The following is a 21,534-nucleotide window of genomic DNA, read 5'->3' on the forward strand; positions in this document are numbered from 1 at the left end:
TACGGTATTCTATACTACCTATTGAATCTTATGCCTATGCCTATGCCGCTCTGACATTGCTCATCTATATATATATATATTCTTATTACATTCCTTCACTTAGATTTGTGTGTATTAAGTTGTGGAATTGCTAGATATTACTGCACTGTCATAACTAGAAGCCTAAGCATTTCGCTACACTCGCAATAACATCTTCTAACAATGTGTATGTGACCAATAAAATTTTATTTGATACCTAGAGATCCTAATAAATTTCTGAAGGAGCTATGTCCTAAACGCCGCAATGTTCCAGAATTGGGTAAAAATGGCAGCCATATTGGTCAGGGAAAGAATGGCAGTAGAGGCATAATTTTATAATTGTATGAGTTTACTTATGCAGGAACATCTAAGTAAGGCATGTGATGTATCAGAAATTGTGTAATTGTCAAAATAAAATATTGTCATATAATTATTAGGTTTTATACCAATTTCCTGTATAAATAGCCTATAAAATATATGAATACTGAATCAAATTCTAAACACAACATGCAACAATTTCTAAGAGTTAGAGTTCATATGAAACCAGTCAATTGAAATAAATACATTAGGCCCAAATCTATGTATTTCACATGACTGGGAATACAGATATGAATCTCTTGTTCACTCAGGCATTGTGTTGTGTGACAAGACTACACATTTTAGAGTGGCCTTTTATTGTCCCCAGCACAAGGTGAACCTGTGTAATGATCATGCTTTTTAATCTTGATATGCCACACCTGTCAGGTAGATGGATTATCTTGGCAAATGAGAAATGCTCACTAACAGGGATGTAAACAAATGTGTGCACAACATTTTTGAGAAATAAGCTTTTTGTGCATATGAAACATTTCTGGAATACTTTATTTCAGCTCATGAAACATTGGACCAAAACTTTACATATTGCATTTATATTTTTGTTCAGTAGAAATGTAAAACAAAATATTGGAAAGCTGTGAGTGCTATTATATCTAAGTCCTACATCATGATTTCAGCCAATGCATGGATGCGGATTGAAAGCACTGTTTGAATTAAATGTTGGCATATTGGCAGTTAATTATAACTTCCTGGCTACCTGACAAACATACAGTGCAGGTAAATCTATTATTTTACTAAATATCTTATCACAGCACTGGCAATGACCAACTCTCTGACCAAAATGGCTGACCTTTATACCATCATAAGAATGTTAATGGCCATTCTAGTTTTCTAATTCCTAATTCTATGTTCTGTATGGTGAACGATAGTGATTGATGTCATAATATAGTATACTTATGTTAATGGACTTCTTGGCTTCAATGTTTTTCGGTATCAAATTAGAAACTGTTGGCTGATTTCTTTAGGAAATTGTGAGGACACCTGTCGTCAAAAGTTGAAAAAGCTGTCTCGTGACTTCCCTGCTAAAATTAGCGCGCTTGGACATGATTGGATACAAACCTTTTCCATTAAACTCTTTCTCAAACCTTTGTTGCAGTAGCACCTGTCAAACGTGGCTATGCATTTTATATAGCTAATCCTATGGCATAATATATCTATATTTTTTTACAGACTTGAGACTGGCATTACGTTCATATAACCCCCCTTTATAATAAATGATATATTATTATTGTCATAATAACACACAAATCTATAGTCTAGTAATTCACGCAATAATGTATATTAGAATTGCTGTTACAATGAAGGAATTCAACGTGTGATTTGTCCTATGGATTTGACCTATTATTCAAAAACACCTTTTTCACTCACTCTCCCCCTCCAACTCCCACCACATCCCTCGACGTCGTTTCGTTTCATTCTATTCTTGCAATGTCTACAGCTCTTTCTTACGTCTCTTGCCCATGCCTCGCATGCGGAGTCCGTCCACCACTGCAGAAGTTCAACAATTACAGGTAAAACATTGAGCAATATTCTTTCCGTAATATTCTTTATCGTTCTAATAAGGATAGCATGGAATACTGTTATACTTGCATGATAAAATGAGGGATGCAGACTTTAAGTCTTTGCAGAGCATTTCCATGTACTATACATAATTAACCTAGTATACATGTTTAACAGTATTAGCACATACTTAACCTATATGTTTTTTAAAACAATATTGCGTTTATTCATTTTAGAAAATACATATTTATTTTATGTTTACACAGTAATGTAGCCTACTTGGTACAATGACAGCTATGTCCAAATCAATAGCCGTGAGACTATTTACGGAAGCAAAGCACTCAGATATTCCTAATGTGCGTCAACTGTGTTCAGACTGAATAGAGACTACTCAAAGGCTGTTAATAACTCAACATCTTATTTTAAATCGGATTTTGTCAGGTTTCTTAACCTAGCGTCTCTCTCTCTCTCTCTGCTGGTGTCGCAAGTGGTATTTGTGTTCATAAACAAAATGTATTGATCTTAGCCAACACGACAGAGGAAGTTCAACATTTAGCCAGACCTCCACTTGTTCGTTTTCTTGGTCCATGTACATTAATCGGTTAATCAATCGGGGAAACAGGTAGCCTTGTGGTTAGAGCGTTGGACTAGCAACCGGAAGGTTGCAAGTTCTCAATCCCGGAGCTGACAAGGTACAAATCTGTCGTTATGCACCTGAACCGGCAGTTAACCCACTGTTCCTAGGCCGTCATTGAAATAAGAATTTGTTCTTAACTGACTTGCCTAGTTAAATAAAGGTTTAAAAAAATACAATTGTTTTGCTTCTGCTTTCTATGACGCTTCAGTATACAATGCATGTTCTTGTCCCTTCAGCAGCAATTGCCAATGACCATAACGACATAATTGCTTAACCAGGGTGTTGTGCATTTCTTTTCACAGATAGCAATAGCCATATCAATGCAATGGTTCTGATTTATGATTTCAAGCACACATGCACGCACGCACAGACATTAAGTATTCAGAGCTACTTGCCTCACCTCAACTTTTGCCAGACAGATCTTCTTTACTGTCAGTAAATACAGTATGTAAATCAGGTGACTGTTCAGGATTCAGACCAAATATAAGGAAAGTGTGTATCTCTGTGTGTGCTTTTGCATGTACGTGTGTGTGTCTCTGTGTGCACAATGTTTTTAATGAAATTGAACACACAAAGTGTGGAGAAAGGCAACTGAGTGCAATTAATATCACAGTTATCCTTTTGTTGTTTTGGCCCATACCTTTTTTTCACTCCACAATGTTATATTCTTACTGAATCTCCCCAATCACTCATCATTTAATGTCACATACACCCCATAGCTGTATGTTCACGCAATTCAGTATGCGGTTCTGGTTGGTCCTTGAACTAGATCTCTTCATTTATCATCTTCTGTGTTTATGTTGCCGATGGCAACATTTCCTCCATATCTATGCATCTGGGTTACTTGCTTCTAACAGTACATACAGGAACAACTATAGAAACAAAACCCTTCTATTGGTCTTTGACATGGAGGAAAATCATCTGTATGATTCAAACGAGTTTCAGTGGGTTCAGGTATAGATTGAACTAACTTAATTTTTTGAAAGAAACTTGGTTTGAAAATGTGAGTCATAAACCACTGTCAGATGACTATCACCTAACTGTTCGTCTATTATATTCTCATTACAATGCTCCTACTGCAGTAAACTGAATCATTTAATGCATGCTGCATCCATCAAACAATGTAATAAAGAAACAATTGCGTTGTAGGTCATTACTGTAAACATAACTGTATTCGCTGCTCATTAATCCTACTGTACGTACATTTTCAGCTGATGATACCAAAGCTGCACACACACACACACACACACACACACACACACACACACACACACACACACAGCATATGATAGCTCAACTAAATAATGATACTGATCGAAGAGCTTGTCATCATCAGAATGTTCTTGATTACTTCCTTAATTGAACAGTGCAGTTTACAGAGTCGATTAACGCACGGGTCTAAAAAATCCCCATCAATATCCGTCAATATAGATTTAAATCCGTTTTTTTTGTATGGTCTGCGTCTCAATTCACCGCATCTTGTCTATGGCGGCCTTCCGTGTCTGCGGTGGAAGGTGGCGGAGCTACAGCGCCGTTTGTCAGACCATGAGACATCCCGAAAATCGGTCTTCTCACAAAAACGTCTGTAGTGTCCGAACCGTTTGAGCAACAAACTAATATAACCCCACTATGGAAAGGGGAGACTCACAAACACGATGCTCTATGACCCCCACTAGTATGAAAGTAACCCATACAAAACAATGGAAGTATGGAGGTAGTTTTGTGGCAACAAAAATAAGGGGTTAAATATATGTAAAAAAATAAAAAATATAAAATAAAAAACAGCTTTCTTAAATTTCCTATTTATACGACTGACACTTCAAAACATTGTTCCTTACGATACATTTTTTGACTGCCTTTTTAACATTTATGAATGTATTTCTATGGGCTGTAGTGGTAAAGGCCAAATTCAATATATTTGTTATGTTTTTTTATTTAACTAGGCTAGTCAGTTAAGAACAAATTCTTATTTACAATGACGGTCTACCCCGGCCAAACACAAACCCGGACAACGCTGGGCCAATTTTCCCAATCACAGTCGGTTGTGATACAGCCTGGAATCAAACCAGGGTCTGTAGTGACGCCTCTAGCACCGAGATGCAGTGCCTTTGACCACTGCGCCACTCAGGAAACTTAAAACAAATGTTTTATCAAATATAATTTGGGATTTTCTTGGGATATCTAAAGGGGTCCTAAAATAAAACATCTATTATCTAAAGGATCCATGATATGACCATCTTAAAACAATTCCATATGTTAGCTTAGTACTTTCAATTACTTACTCTATTAAAAATATATATTATATTGAGGTCTTCAGCATTGGTACTTATATTTGGTTTAATGTCGGCAAAATCCACTCAGCTGTTTCAACTGCCCCTCACCCCCCACTCCCTTCTCGCTCGCCGTGTTCAGTTCCGTCCTAGACTTTGGAATTCGCTGTTGCCATGGCAATGGATAGAGCACGCTCTCTCACTTCTTTCCCGTTCCCTCTTGCTTTATATATCCCTCTCTCAGTGTGAAATGTGGAAACGGATCAGCTTATTTCCTTTCTGGTCTGTCATCGCAGAATGTACAAACACAATTTTATTAATGATTTATCTTTTTGTAAGGTTCGGAAAGAACATTTTACTTGGCTTCCCTCTCACGTCACATTAATTTATTCCATCCTTTCTTTTTCTTCTTCTCCCCACAGGAGCAACACTGAGATGCCTGCCAGTGCCATGACCACCCACTGAGAAGAGGGACGGAACCGTGAGTTGCGGATCCACGCTCACATACAGACGAACCAGAGAGTGTGAAAGAGGAAGAACACGGGAGCAGAGAGAGAGAGACACACACACACACAGGGGAACGAGAGAGAAGAGAGGAAACGAGAGTGGGAGAGCGGTCGATGGATGGCGCTTGGACAGAGGGGACTCTGAAGGCGCACTCTTCACTGACGAGGAACAGCAAGCTGCAGACATGGAGGCAAAAGGCAGAGGCATGCCCCAAGGTAACACACATTTCACTAGAAACACACGCACAAACACACACACACACACTTAAGAAAATACACACTTAACAGATGGATTCAAAAGACAGCGTGTATTCAAAAGACAGCGTGTATTCAAAAGACAACAATATGATTTACCCAAGTCATTATTCTGGAACTAGACAAGACTAAGTCTTTTTGCCCTTTTTCGAAATGTGCTTTTGTATTAAAACAATTAAAAGTCATCAGAAAGACAAAGCACTGACAATGCCTTTTTGTAATTGTCCCTTTGGGATTAATAAAGTCCTATTGAATTGAAATGAAAGCAAGACACACGGTTTTTGACATACAGCTCAATATCGGGTACATTTTGTTTTATCGGTTGTTACCTTGGAAACAACCAACAAATCCACACCATTCAAGACAATGCTCTTGATTTCTAGCTTTCAGGCGTCCTTACTATTTCACCAACTCTCCTTCTCTTTCTCCATCCTGCTCTCTCCTCCTTCCCTCTCCTCCCTCTCTCTCTCTCTCTCCGGCCCAGTCATGGTGTGGTGGGAGAAGGGGATCCAGGTTGTCCTCACCACTTTGGGGGCGTTTGCAGCCTTTTCCCTGATGGCGGTGGCCATTGGGACGGACTACTGGCTGTACGCACGGGCCTTCATCTGCAACAGCACGGCCAACTCCTCCCAGGACGACCCCAACAACAAGGACAAGAAAGACCCTGGAGCCCTCACACACTCTGGCCTCTGGAGGATCTGCTGTCTGGAGGGTAAGGGGAGGACTAGACGTGTGTGGGGATGTGTGTGTGGGGAGGGGTGATGGGGGTCCAGTGTATTTCCAGAGTTTTGGTGGGGTCAGATGAATGGCTCAGTGTGTGTGTGTGGATCTGAAGTCTCTGAAGCCACTCCAAGATGTGCAGTTTTGTCACACGGCACAATGCCACATATGCCTCAAGTTTTGATGGAGAGTGCAATTAGCATGCTGACTGCAGGAATGTCCACTAGAATGTAATGTTAATTTCTCCACCATATGACGCCTCCAACGTCATTTTAGAGAATTTGGCAGTATGTCCAACCGGCTTCACAACCGCAGACCAGGTGTAGTGCCATTTATCTGCCACCATCACTTCATGTTTCAGCATGATAATGCACGGCCCCATGTCACAAGGATCTGTACACAATTCCGGGAAGTTGAAAATGTCCCAGTTCTTCCATGGCCTGCATACTCACCTGACGTGTCACCCATTGAGAATGTTTAAGATGATATGGATGGACGACAGCGTGTTCCAGTTCCCACCAATATCCAGCAACTTCGCACAGGCCACAATCAACAGCCTGATCAACTCAATGCAAAGGAGATGTGTCGCACTGCATGAGGCAAATGGTGGTCACACCAGATACTGACTGGTTTTCTGATCCACGGTGCTTTTTTTTAAGGTATCTGTGAACAACATTCCCAATAATGTGAATTCCATTGATTAGGGCCTAATGAATTCATTTCAATTGACTGATTTCCTTATATGAACTGTAATTCAGTAAAGTCTTTTAAATTGTTGCCTGTTGCAATTATATTTTTGTTCAGTATATTGTTAACATTTGCCTTCTACATCTAGTTACATATTGAACTTCCATCTTCTCAGGTCAGGGGAACAATGTATGAATTGATTTCGCTCGCTATGATGCTTTCTTCAGTGAGATACATTATATATACAAAAATATGTGGACACCCCTTGAAATTAGTGGATTTGTCTATTTCAGCCACAGCCGTTACTGACAGGTGTATAAAATCGTGCATACAGCCGTGAAATCTCCATAGACGAACATTGTCAGTAGAATGACTTTACTGAAGAGCTCAGTGACTTTCAAAGTGGCACCGTCATAGGATGCCACCTTTCCAACAAGTCATTTCATCAGATTTCTGCCCTGCTAGAGCTGCTCAACTGTAAGTGCTGTTGTTGGGAAGTGGAAATGTCTAGGAGCAACAATGGCTCAGCCGCGAATTGGTAGGCCACATAAGCTCACAGAACAGAACCGCCAAGTGCTGTAGCACGTATTGTATAAAAATAGTCTGTCCTCTGTTGCAACACTCACCACTGAGTTCCAAACTTCCTCTGGAAGAAACGTCAGCACAAGAACTGTTCGTCAGTAGCTTCATGAAATGGGTTTCTATGGCCGAGCAGCCGCAAAAAAAGCCTAAGATCACCATGCGCAATGCCAAGCGTCGGCTGGAGTGGTGTAAAGCTTGCCGCCATTGGACTCTTGAGCAGTGGAAACTTGTTTTCTGGAGTGATGAATCACGCTTCTCCATCTGGCAGTTCGACGGATGAATCTGGGTTTGGCGGATGCCAGGAGAACGCTACCTGCCCCAATGCGTAGTGCCAACTGTAAAGTTTGGTGGAGGAGGAATAATGGTCCAGGGCTGTTTTTCATGTTTCGGGCCAGGCCCCTTAGTTCCAGTGAAGTGAAATCTTAAAGGTACAGCATACAGTGATATTCTAGACGATTCTGTGCTTCCTACTTTGTGGCAACAGGGAAGGCCCTTTCCTGTTTCAGTATGACAATGCCCTCATGCACAAAGCGAGGTCCATACAGTTTGTTGAGATCGGTGTGGAAGAACTTGACTGGCCTCCACAGAGCCCTGACCTCAACCACATCTAACACCTTTTGGATGAATTGGAACGCCGACTGTGAGCCAGGCCTAATCACCCAACATCAGTGCCCGACATAACTAATGCTCGTGGCTGAATGGAAGCAAGTCCCCCTAGCAATGTTCCAACATCTAGTGGAAAGCCTTCCCAGAAGAGTAGAGGCTGTTATAACAGCAAAGGGGGGGGGGACCAACTCCATATTAATATCTATGATTTTGGAATGAGATGTTCGACAAGCAGGAGTCCGACACAGTGAAACCTGGATGAGTGCATTCAGAGCAGTGGAGGCTGCTGATGGGAGGATGACTCATAATAATGGACGGAATGGGGTGAATGGAATGGTATCAAAGACATAGTTTTCATGTGTTTGAGAGCACACCATTACTATGATTTGTCCTCCCCTAAGTAGCCTCCACTGATTCAGAGGACATCCAGTGGGCAGTGGCAGACAGTCAGTAGGAGAAGGCTCATTTCAAGAGCTGCTTATCTAACCTATTGCAGTCTGCGAGAAACTAGCCTCATCGAGAACCAGGCTTGACAATGACGTGATTGTGGAGGTATGGCTATGTGAGACTAGCGAATGTCAAAAAGGGCAATTATGAGCAATGAGTCAGTGGTGATAGTCTGATGGAGTGGTTCTCCATTTGCGGTAGACAGCTTCAACAAAAGAGGACAACAACACAGCCATTTTATATCATATTTGTAGTGTCTGCTCAACATACTGAAACCACTGATTATGGCTCCTTGATTATTATAGAACGTTTTTGTTGATTTTTCTTCTGAGTACAAGGGGGGGGGGGTTCATATGACAGTCATGAAAAATACATTGTGTTTGAGCTATTTTAACCGACTTGGAAAGGGATTCAAATGAATACTTAATATGTCCAAACACCAAGCCCCAGATATCTGATTCTCTCTCTAATACTCCCTATTCTCTCTCCAATCTTTCTGTATCTCTCTCTCTCTGTCCCTGTCTCCCTGTCCATCTTTCTGTCCATCTCTCTGTCCCTCTGTCCATCTGTCTCACTGTCTGTCTGTCTGTCTGTCTCTCTCTCTCTCTCTCTCTCTCTCTCTCAGGGCTGAAGAGAGGAGTGTGTTCTCAGATCAATCATTTCCCGGACGATGCAGACTATGATCAGGATGCAGCAGAGTATCTCCTGCGTGAGTAAGGGGACGTGGGCAGTGGGAGGATGTCACTAGAGAGATGTGATGTCGAATTGAAAAGAAAAACCTGGGAAACAGCAGCAGTGAATGCCCAGGTGCAGGGTTATGAGTAAGCTAACTCAATGAGTATCTATCATTTAACAGAGGGAATTATGACAAAGCAATAGGATATTCCAATCAAACCAGAACATTGGTTGGAATTAGAATGTAGGATAGATTTATTCATTTATGTAAGGTGTTACAGAATACTGTAAATGCTTATTGTAGCACATTACTTTACTCCAGATGGTGACAAAGTCACATATGCAGCTTGAAATGTCACCTTCACAACTTCAGCTTTAATCATTCATCTTTAATATATTTTTGCTACGCTCAGCAGGTTATGACACCAAAGGTTGCAGTCGCTTCCAATATTATCAGAGGATAGGAAGTAATATCTAAGCAGAGCTCCAGGTAGAAGATACCCATAGGCACATATCTAGGATCAGCTAGAATCTAGGATCCCCAAATTATAACTATAACCACCAACCACTGTCAACATAAAACTGACCTTAGATCAGCAAGTAAGGACAATTTCACCCCCATCCGTCTGCAGGTGTGGTCCGAGCCTCCAGTATCTTCCCCATCCTGAGTGCTATACTCCTTCTGATGGGAGCGATGTGTGTTGCATCCAGCAGCTTCTACAAGAGCAAGAGGAACATCATCCTAGGAGGAGGCATCCTGTTTGTGGCTGCTGGTAAGGCGCTGGTGTCTTGGTCTTGACTGTTTCTCTATTACTCAGTATGCATGGGGAGGGTTTCCTGGACACAGTTGAAGCCTAGTCCTGGAGTTAAAATCATGCTCGATGGTGTCCCATATTTATTTTCCTCTTGTTCAGATGGAATGCAACAGCCCTACTCGGCCTTAAATGTTCTCAATGGTCTCTGAACTAATTCTCCTTTTTAACTTGTAAATAGTGTTATTGACAAGGAAGTTCCTCATCCTTTCATCCATCCATGATATTCACCTTTGTGTTGTTTTCCCCTCCTCATAACTCATTTCATGTTAATGATATTGGTTGCGGCTTAGATTTCCCAAATACATCATCCGTTGAGTGGAGACTCAGGTCAACGAGGCACAACACAGCAGTAGGGATAAAGATAGTTTATTTAGTATTATGGGATAAATTACCTCCTGAGTGGAGATATGGGTCAATGAGACATTACACAAGAGAAGTAATCAAGTTGAGATGGCTCCCCCACCCCCCCCAATGGAAAAGCTCAGAGAAAATGAATGGCATATTATATTATAATATTATTATTATTATTATATTATAACCTTTCACTTCCTCTCTTTCCCCCAGGCCTGAGCAACATCATCGGTGTGATCGTGTACATCTCTGCGGCACTGAGCGACATCTCGCCCAAGAAGGATGAGGACAAGAAGTGGCATTACTCGTACGGCTGGTCCTTCTATTTCGGAGGCCTCTCCTTCATCCTGGCTGAGATGGTGGGTGTCCTGGCTGTCAACATCTACATCGAGAAGAACAAGGAGCTGCGCTGCCGCTCTCGCACCGAACTCTTGAAGAGCACCACGCACGCCATGCTCCGCCTGCCCAGCTACCGCTTCCGCCGGCGCTCCCACTCCAGCTCGCACTCTTCCGACCCGCCACGCTCCCCCTGCGACACCTCACCCACAGGCGCCAAGAGTTTTGCATTACCGCCGTCTGCCCCGCCTTTCTCCGTTGCCACCCTGCCAAACCCGCACCATGCTGCTGGAGGAGTAGGGGGCGATATCTCCATGTATACCCTGACCCGGGACTCCAAGATGGGGAGTCTTGGTGGCGGGGGACCCCCCCTCTACGGCACCGTGGACCGGGCCTCCCTCTACCAACTGCACAACTACTTCCCCAAAGAGGAAGTGGGGGTGATGATGAGCGGCACGCTGCCTTCTCTCTCCAAGTCCAACCTCTCTGCGGCGGGCCAGAATTCCGCCGTCGGAGCCACTGCCATTGCGCCCCTGAATACCTTGTCGTCCTCCGGTCCTACCCCCCAGCAGCCACCTCTGCCCACTGGCACCATGGAGAGAGAGAGGGGCATGGGCACCCTGGACCGCCTGGGGGGCAAACGGAACAGGGACACCGACTCGGACACGCTGAACAGGAGAACCACGCCAGTGTGAGCCTCGGAGATAGGAGCAAGAGCCATGGAGGTGGAGGGCAAAATGGCGGGTAACGCTTTACAGTAAATCCCTGTCGCACAACCTACTTTTCGCTGCCATAACAATGACTTAACAAGTAACGCTTTCCAGTTCACTACTGGTAAAGCCTACTGTTCGCTGCCATACATAACAATGACTTTGCGGATTTTATAAGCAGTCACAACAACTAGTGTAAATTCATGACAACTGCCTTAACACGGTCATGACGGCTCATACGGTGGCCTAAGTTCTGTAGTTAGCTTGCATAGGTAGCTTGCACATACTTGCTGTATGTGACATACTAGTATTTGACTACCTAATGTATTCGTGTTTATGACTGCTGATGACACTGATATTTCGAGGACTGTATGACAGGGCTTCTGTAAAGTGTTACCAAATAGGGCTGTAGAAATATGTAAGATAACTGAAAGAGAATAGTTGGCCATTCCCTGCCCTATCACTCCATCTCAGTCTGTTTTTCACCACTATGAATACATCTATTCCACTGACTAGAATATCAAATGTATTATTAACAATATTATTGAGTACATATTCATTTTGAAATGCACAATATGTCTATAGTGGTAAACTTTGGGTTGTCTTATCATTCCGAGTGCTTGATTATCATAGCCAGGTTACAAGAGTGTAAAGATTGTAACTTCTTGAATATTATCACATTGCTGTTGTTTTTATTCTCGTAATCGTAAATGCAGGGTAAATTTGTACATTTTGAACTATGATTTTTGTATTTTTGTATTTCTTTAAAGTTGAAAATGTTCCTTGATATCTAGCTCCATCACACTTAATCTGATGGTGTCAGGCGAGAAGCATGTGCGCAAATATGAGTGTAATATTGTATTTATGTTTAATTTTAAATATATTTATTTTATTATTATTATTTATAATAATAAGTCACTATTATTATTATTGTTATACTTATTGTTATTATTTTTAAGGCTATTTTTTTGTTTGTTAATACAGATATAACCAACAGCCTAATCTGTGTTTTTTATTGTTTATGACAAGTGTATTAGATTATAGACTTTATATGAACCTATTTATTTTAGCGATGGTATATATTCTTAATGTTATTCTTTAAAGCAGTGATTCTCAACTGATGGGTCGCAACCCAAATTTGGGGTCGAATGGGTCACAGTCTGAACTTAAATGACTAAAATCAGGTAGTAAGTGATTAAACAATTGAATTTCTGAAATATTTTTCTTCAAGCATAGTTTTTTCAAAATAGAGCTAGCAGGGCTATTTAGCGGATTTTGTTGATTTTGTGGTCTCAAACCAGTGAGCTTATCAACATTCTTCATCAAGAATATGGCCAAATTTGACTTATTTCCTTAGCAGCAAAAATACATTCCAGATGACATTTTATATACACTATGCGAATATTGGGTTGCGACTGGGACAACCTGGTTTAATCTGGGTCCCGAGGCAAAACCAGTTAAGAATTGCTGCTTTAAAGAGCCTACTTTGGGGTTAGCGGGCTGTGATCCTGTAAGTGAAGAAGACAACAATCTCTTCATGGTACATGATATTTCTACTCTACTGCACATGAGTCAAACTAAGGACATTTGTGATGTTTAAGCAATACAAAAATTCTGAGCCTCAAAAAGAACTACAAAAAATACATTCAATAAACTTATATATGAAAATGGGTTGTGTGGAGTGTGTTATTTAACATATAACCAAGATGGTAATATAACAAATGAATGTCAAAATGTTTGCCACCGCATATCTGGTAATTACATGGTGCTCATCTTTTCCATTCATATACTGTAGCTGGAGATACAAAACATATAGCCTGGGACATGGACTCATCTGAACAGAAGACCACTTTTGAGGTAAACAGAAAACATCTGAAAAACATGATTTTAGAGTGTAATGTCTCGTCAATACCTCAACAGGGGACCTTGATTGTCCAGTTGGTATTGGATCAGAGGTCAGAGGTCACAGAGATGAAAGCTGGGGCTAAGAGAGATCCAGGCCCAGGAAAGCAGCAGAATTCCTTAACACATGACTACAAAGGCAGTTAATTAATAATAATTGAATAACGCTGAATCTCTTCACTCTTGGGATGGAAATGATGAAGACGATCTGCCCAGGGGGAAAGTGACTGTTTTAATCTCATTAAAGTAATGACTTTGGAGGAGGAAGGAAGCTAGGGAGGGAGAGGGATGCTCTATTTGTTCAAGAGCATGGAGTGCACAGTTAATGTGTGATTTAGTTGGGGAGTTTAATTAGTCCTTCCTCTCTGGGGAGCCCTGGGTTGTGTTCAGTAGGGTACACTTTAGCAAAACGTTATAAAACATTCAAGTTTTTTTTTATTGGACAAGGTCAGGTAATATCTCCCTGTTTCAAAATGTTTTCTCCCTACTGAACACGACCCTGGTGGTGCAGTCTCTGTGGGTCTCTCGCCCTCAGATATCCACTCTGTACTGTGCTGGTTTGGTTACGCATCAATCATAGTTACTAGAACCTTGCTATGAAGGAGAATGTGGAAAATAAAATATATTGGGTTGGGTTGGCACGATAGTGTGACAAATTTCAACGTGCCCCTCGTCCCCAGAGAGCACCCTGGAGACCTGTAAACCCTGCTGGTTCAGTACTACCATCATAACAAGGTGAGTTACGAGGTGGCCGGGCCTCCTCTATTCTGGTAACGTCAAGAGAGGCCAGTTCTTCTTATTACCTCTTGATCCTTGCTGACACACACATAAGGTCGTAACACCCACGATTGCCATCACACACACCCGGATTCAAGAATATACAGGCTATACACACTTGCAAGCAAATGCATTGTAAACGATCAGACACACGCACTTCACATACCCACACCGTCACGCACGCACACACACGTCGACAACAGGATTTCAGAGAAGCACTCCCACCACCGGACCCCCCCCACACACACACACACACACACACACACACACACACACTCTTTCAGAAGAGAGCAACGGCTTCATTTGAAAACGAACATCTATATATACAGCTTGGGCCGAGTGTCAGGTGTCTAGCGATGGTTGATTTGTGTTTCAGGGCTGCATGCGAAGTTGGCCAGGTCAGGAGGGGGAGAACGAGGGTAGAGGTTAACACAGCACAGACTCCACCACCAATCGTCTGGACCGCGTCCCACAGCAGCAGCCACCAGAGGCGGGGTGATACATGAGTGACAGTGCGTGTGGCATTTATAGAGACACATGATAGGTCTACATGAAGAGCAGACTGGACTGACTTCAGCAAGTAAGATGAAATAAAAGCTTGTGGGAAGGGTGGGCTGAGGTGGTGGTTGGGGAGGTGGTGGTGGTGGTGAGGGGGGTTGTTTGAATTGGACAATGTTGGCGATGGGGATCACAGTTTGAATCCAAGGTTTGTGTTTCTTATAACCACTTCAGCAGGATTCACCACGCTCCAAATTTAGCGGCAGAGGGTGCCAACATGTGGGAGACAGTAGAGACAGAGAAAGCTGGAAACGGGTCAAGATGGTGCCTGGGATGTGTGTTGAAGAGGATGGAGAGATGAATGATGGAGGAGGGCAGAGTGGGAAAAAAGACAGAAAAAAGCACAAGAAAGGGATACAGTATGTTGTCTTCACATTTAATAATAAATCAAGTCTTACATACACAATTATTTCCATTGAAAACCACAGACACAATTTACCCTTCAATACCCATTGAAATACAGATATGCACAGGTTACCGCTGACAACTATCTCACTAGAAAAAGACAAAACAAATACAAAATCTTACAGTATTTATAAACGTGTGACATTTGGGTTATACAGAACACATGACATGTTTTTACGTTATTCATTTACAACACTGAAGGCTCATATGACTTTGAATAGAGTATTTACAATGCAACCTTATATAACTGGTTAGTAGCCTCTTACCTCTTGAATAGGGTTTACAATGCAACCTTATATAACTGGTTAGTAGCCTCTTACCTCTTGAATAGGGTTTACGATGAAATTGCCTGTCCTTTCAGGCAGTGATGCTTTAATAATTTATTGTAATTTCTATAATATAGTCACCCACACACCCAGAGCAGATGGTGTATCTGAAATTTTAAGGGACATTAGACTCCAAAATCAAATTTTAGACCTTGAAAGTAGTCCAATGTCAATAGGAGTCCACACATCTTACACTACACAACTTAATGGAAAACAGAAGCTCTGCATATCTGGAATTTACATGGTGCTTGTCTTTTACATTACTTTTATATTGTGACATATAACTGAATTCACAAACATGATGGCCTGGGACGTAGACTAATCTTGACCTTTGAGGTCTGAAAACATTTGGATTTAGAGGCTAATGTCTCTTTGATATATACACATCTGTATATTAAAGGCAGTTGTAAAAACATTGCAATATCATGAGATTGTGTATGTATTTATTTACTAGAAACTCTAGAATTTTTGTCCTGTACTTTCATTCTGTGAAATACATCTGAATCCCAATTACTATCCTTAAGGATTATACTCTGTAATAAGACTGTCGATCAGAATATCATCAAAGATTTGGCAAAAATAATGAACTAATGTTAACCAATTCAAAACACAACTGCAAAATGTTTTTGATAAATTCATTTAAAATGATTTTGAAACACTTGAGAAGGGGGGGGGGGGACATACTGGCACATTACATTTTGCACATTCAATGTGAGAAAACGTTTGCTGTCAACAAGCACACAAGTAATTTGGCATTGCGTTAATTCTTCACCTTTCATAAGTCAAGAACAGTATAGTGTCCCTTCAATGACCTACGGATTTATGCAAAATGAGGAGAGAAAAAAACATCCAAGACGATGAACAACTTGAACCCCTCTTTACACAACTTCAAATGATTCAATGTAAAATTGCAGGAGACCGTCCATTTCTCAACAGTCGTAAGACAATACAAATAAAGTGCAATACCTCCTCCTCGCTACTAGCTATCGCTTTCATTTTGGGGGGGAAAACACCTTCGCCAGGGGCTGAATGGTAGCGCAAGCAAGAGAAATAGGGTTCCGCCCAAAATAAGAATGGCCCCTGCAAACCCAACACAGGATACTGACCAAGACAACTCATGATGCAACGGCACCGAGTGGTCACTGGCTAGGAAGGAGAGTACCGATTGGTTGAAAACAATAAGAGACAGGAGAATCAAGAGGCCTAAGAGAGAGGAGGAAAGAGTGATAGAGAAAGGGAGAGAGAGAAAGAGAGGGATAAAGCACAAAAGAGAGAGATATCAGGGGCTTGGTGTGTGTGGAGTTGGTAAATACATTTTACTGGTGGGATGGTGGAGGTGGTATTGATTACTGTGATCTACTTCCCAGAGCATCAGAGTATATCAGGACTGTACAGATGCCATGACTAATGCCCTATGTATCTAATTAGTGAGCTCCCTTGATACCCTTGAATAATGGCTATATGGTTTTTTAAAGTGTTGAGTACCAGTAGCTTTTTTTTTGCTGCATGCACAGGTTGACTCCTAAATGACTCCAAACTCTCTGCAACTGTCACCCCCGGATCTGTTTCACCTGTCTTTATGATTGTCTCCACTCCCCTCCAGGTGTCACCCATCTTCCCCATTATCCCCTGTGTATTTATACCTGTGTTTTCTGTCTGTCTGTGCCAGTTCGTCTTGTTTGTCAAGTCAACCAGCGGTTTTCTCTCAGCTGCTGCTTTTCCCCAGTCTCTCGTTTTTCCTCGCCCTCCTGGTTTTGACCCTTGCCTGTCCTGACTCTGAGCCCACCTGCTTGACCGCTTGCCTGCCCCTGAGCTTGCCTGCCGTCCCGCACCTTGGCCCCACCTCTGGATTTTTGACCTCTGCCTACCCTGACCCTGAGTCTAGGGCTGGGCAATTTGGCCAAAATATCATATCATAATGATATTTTTCAAATTTATGATGGTATTTGATGGTATTTTATATTTTTGATTAATTAAAGTTCCACATTTTCTTTCTGAGTAGTGCGTGACCCTAGAGTGGCAACACATATATTCAAAATTATTTCAATGGGTCTTTCTCCATTCAGTTGGTTTTATACTGTTCAATTCAACTTAATAATTTATTATAATAATATTTCCTGCATTGCCCTCAATTTCTGCATTTCCTGCACTCATTTGAAATCATTTCCACACTGCCACGATATGGGCAAAAATACTAGGCCTTATTTTTAACCAAATGTTGCAATACCGATTTAGATCAAAACTTTTGGAATCATGGAAATAGAATGTTTATTATAATTATATAGCTAGAATATAAATAATAGTGGGCACTTTGAATACAGTGTTTGACTTGACAATGAATGAAAATGCCATGGACAAGTTATTGTGACAGGGTAGGAACCAAAGTGATGTTCAGTGTTTCCTAGGGGACCCTATAATCTTTGGCTACATTAAATCTTTATTCATATAGCCAACATATTGCTTTGCCTATTCCTCTTTGATTTAGATGATACTGTTGCACAAACAACGTGCTGATTTAAGCCTCCGCCAGTACTGGTATCAGACTGTATTAGCTAGCTACGTTTGCTCTGACTTTTGTCAGCCAGCTAACTAGCGATTAGCATTAGTGGCCAACACGATTTAGCTTAACTCGCTAAGAAAATACAAACTAGCTGTTTGCAGATGTAAGAAACACAAACTAATATTGTGGATTTATATTAAGATCAAAGTGGAAACAACTGGAAACAATTGTTGTCATCAACATTTTTGCATGTGCTGCATTAACCATGCAGACTGAATGAAAGTGTCTCGTGGTCAAGCAACAACAAATGGGCTCCTTGAGTGACAGGGGGTGGGACTAGGTCTGTGTGGAAAGCGGCTTGGAGACAGTGGAGAGGGATGACTCAAGAAGTGGATTGAACTATAAAAATGGACGTTACACACGGTGTATCACATGTAACAAACCAAACATTCCAATACCGTTATAGAAGGTAAAGTAAAAACCCAAACTATTCCGTGCATAAATACCGGTATATAGTAAAATGTGGTATACCACCCAGCCCTACCTGAGCCTGCCTGCCGTCCAGTACTTTTGCCCCACCTCTGGATTACTGACCCATGCCTGCCCTTGACCTGTCTTGTGCCTGCCCCTGTTGGATTATTAAACTGTTGTTAATTCAATGTTGTCTGCATCTGGGTCTTACCTTCAAACCTGATAGTACGAACTGGCCATGACTGACCCAGCAGACCCGGGCGAGCTGCGCAACGCCATCTCCTCCCAAGGAGCCACCATTGGTATGTTCGAGGAATTGCTTTGTGGCTTTATGGAGGGGGGCCAAACGTTGGCTGAACGCCATGAATGGGCGTTGGACATTTTGCTGGAGCATTTCCGCAGGTTATCTGCGAGGCAGCCTACCATGGTGGTAACCCCACAGCCTCTCAGTAACTCAGCTGTGAGCAGTGCAGTCTCATCGGTCACTCCATTCTCGGGAGCCCAGCTTACCTCCCCCGGAAGGCTTAAATGGAGAGCCGAGTACCTGTCGGAGCGTTTCTAGCTCAGTGTGCTCTCATCTTCGAGCTTCAGCCCTCCTCCTTCCCCTCGGATCACTCCAAGATAGCCTAGCTCATCACGCTGATGTCTGGTAGAGTTCTCACCTGGGCTACTACTGTATGGGAACAACAGCCGGCCATTTGCATTTGCATTTAAGTTTCAGCCGGCCATTTGCATTTGAGTTTGTAGGAGAGGTGAAGAAGGTTTTTGATGCCCTGTTCTCCGGGAGAGAAGCTGCCCGGAAGCTAATCCAGTTTTGGCAGAAGTCCCACAGTGTGGCAGACCATGAGGGGGATTTCCAACGTTTGCAGCGGAGAGTGCTTGGAACCAGGAAACGCTGTTCGATATGGTCCTGAACAGCGTCTCGGAGGAGGTCAAGGACGAGCTTGCTGCTCGGGAGTTACCTACGGATCTCGATTCCCTCATCGCTTTGACCATCTGAATCGATGCGCGATTACGGTAACGATGGAGGGAGAGGAAATTCGATTTCGCTTGCACGTCCAGGGATTCCACCTTGCCTCCGAGTCATCCCGGAAGTCCCTGCGGTCCTGTTGTCAAGAGAACCCGAGGCTTTCCGACCTCCCCCGAGAGTTGCCGAAGACGGCTGAGTCACCGCTTACTGAGCCTATGCAACGAGGCAAAGCTGGGCTGTCGCCAGCGGAACGGCAACACAGGATCAACGCGAAGAGTTGTCTGTACTACGGGACTTTGGGTCATTTTCTGTCATCTTGTCCTTTAAAATACCAGGCTCACCAGTAGGAGCGAGTACTCTGGTGGGCCATATGGGGAACTTTTCTGCTTCCCTTGCTCACACCCCTTTTCATGCCATCCTGCTGTGGGGAAACCAGTCTAAATCTCTCCGGGTCCTCATTGACTCTGGGGCCAATGAGATCTTTTTGGACGCGACCCTCTCCATTCCCATGGATGTTGGAGTACTGGATGGGCGCTCTATAGGCCGGGTCACTCATAATACCACTCCCATCAACCTACGGATGTCAGGGAATCATAGCGAGACTATTCAATGTCTGCTCATCAAGTCTCCTCAGATTCCCGTGGTTTTGGGATTCTCCTGGCTCCAGCGACACAATCCCCTCATCAACTGGTCTATGGATGCCATCATGGGCTGGAGTCTGTTCTGTCACTCCCATTGTCTGAAGTCAGCGCAGCCCGCCCCGGGACATCTTCCTGGGGGCTCAGAAGGTGCCCCGGACCTCTCCGCCATCCCTGCGGAGTACCAGGGACCTCCGGGAGGTGTTCAGCAAGGCCCGGGCCACTTCGCCTCCGCCGCACCAACCCAATGACTGCGGTATTGACCTTCTCCCGAGCACCACGCCGCCCCGGGGACGTCTGCATTCTCAGTCGGGTCCAGAGACCAAGGCTACGGAGACCTACACTACTGTTCAAAGGTTTGGGGTCACTTAAATGTCCTTGTTTTTGAAGGAACAAGTTTTTTGTCCATTTAAAATAACATAGATTTGATTAGAAATACAGTGTAGGCATTGTTAATGTTGTAAATGACTATTGTAGCTGGAAACAGCAGATTCTTGGTAGTTACCCGCTACCACTCATCTCCTCGGCCTTCAAGCCGCTCCAGGGGGCCACTGTGTATTCCAAGCTGGATCTACGGAACGCCTACCACCTGGTGCGGATACGAGAGGGGTACGAGTGGAAGACCGCCTTCAACATGGACAGCGACCACTACGAGTATCTGGTCATGTCTTTTGGCCTCACCAATGCTCCTGCTGTGTTCCAGGCTCTGCTGAATGATGTTCTCTGTGACATGTTGAACCGGTTCATCTTCACCTACATTGATGACATCCTCGTCTTCTGGAATCAGTTGTTTGTGAAGGTGGAGAAGTGCGAGTTCCATTGCTCCACCATCCCCTTTCTGAGTTACAGCATCTCTTCTGGGAGTGTCCAGATGGATCCCGGGAAGGTGAGAGCGGTGGTGGATTGGCCTCAGCCTACATCCAGGGTGCAGCTGCAACGTTTCCTGGGGTGTGACAACCTTTATACCATTTTATCCGGGTTTACAGCACCCTGGCTTCCCCCCTGACTGCACTCACTTCTACCAAGGTCCTGTTCACGTGGTCCTCTGCTGCTGACCGGGTGTTCCCGGGACCTCAAACACCGCTTCACCACTGCTCCTATCTTGGTTCATCCTGACCCTTCCTGTCAATTCGTGGTGGAGGCCGATGCTTCGGATGTCAGAGTGGGCTGTCCTGTCCTGTCCCAACGTTCTGCCCTGGACCTTAAGCTGCATCCCTGCGCCACCTTCTCCCACTGACTCAACGCCACGGAGAGGAACTACGATCTGGGGAATCGAGAGCTTCTCGGTGTGAAGATGTCGTTGGAGGAACACTGGCTGGAAGGGACGGAACTTCCGTTCATTGTATGGACCTACCACAAAAACCTGGAGTATCTCCTCACCGCCAAGTGCCTCAACTTCAGGCAAGCGAGATTGGCCCTGCTGTTTACCCGGTTCAACTTTTCCCTTTCTTACCGGCCAGGGTTCAAGAATGTCAAGCCGGATGCCCTGTCTCGTGC

The 21,534-nt window shown here is 43.2% G+C and overlaps 2 protein-coding genes across 4 annotated transcripts in view; one reads left to right on the plus strand and one right to left on the minus strand.

The window, feature by feature from the left end:
* The first annotated feature begins 1,779 nt into the window (after positions 1 to 1,779).
* Positions 1,780 to 13,160, plus strand: LOC109903657 (voltage-dependent calcium channel gamma-4 subunit-like). Of its 2 annotated transcripts, none has more exons than XM_020500507.2 (6): positions 1,780 to 1,904; positions 5,223 to 5,522; positions 6,046 to 6,273; positions 9,229 to 9,312; positions 9,911 to 10,051; positions 10,658 to 13,160. In XM_020500507.2, exons 2-6 carry the CDS (start codon positions 5,492 to 5,494, stop codon positions 11,473 to 11,475), a joined length of 1,302 nt encoding a protein of 433 aa, XP_020356096.1. In that variant the 5' UTR covers positions 1,780 to 1,904; positions 5,223 to 5,491; the 3' UTR covers positions 11,476 to 13,160. The 2 variants fall into 2 exon arrangements, with proteins under 2 accessions (XP_020356096.1, XP_020356097.1); XM_020500508.2 differs by lacking the exon at positions 1,780 to 1,904 and adding an exon at positions 4,990 to 5,099.
* Positions 13,161 to 15,082: 1,922 nt separating this feature from the next.
* Positions 15,083 to 21,534, minus strand: part of LOC109903666 (voltage-dependent calcium channel gamma-6 subunit) — a 50,561-nt gene continuing 44,109 nt past the window's right edge. The window contains exon 5 of one of the 2 annotated variants that reach the window (XM_020500524.2): positions 15,083 to 16,661. In XM_020500524.2, coding sequence (XP_020356113.1) covers positions 16,438 to 16,661 — 224 coding nt within the window. In that variant the 3' untranslated portion in view covers positions 15,083 to 16,437. The remainder of the gene's footprint in view (positions 16,662 to 21,534) is intronic. The other variant, XM_031789382.1, reaches the window with a different exon arrangement.

The sequence above is a fragment of the Oncorhynchus kisutch genome, linkage group LG14 (genome assembly GCF_002021735.2).
Source record: "Oncorhynchus kisutch isolate 150728-3 linkage group LG14, Okis_V2, whole genome shotgun sequence".
Lineage (NCBI taxonomy): Eukaryota > Metazoa > Chordata > Actinopteri > Salmoniformes > Salmonidae > Oncorhynchus > Oncorhynchus kisutch.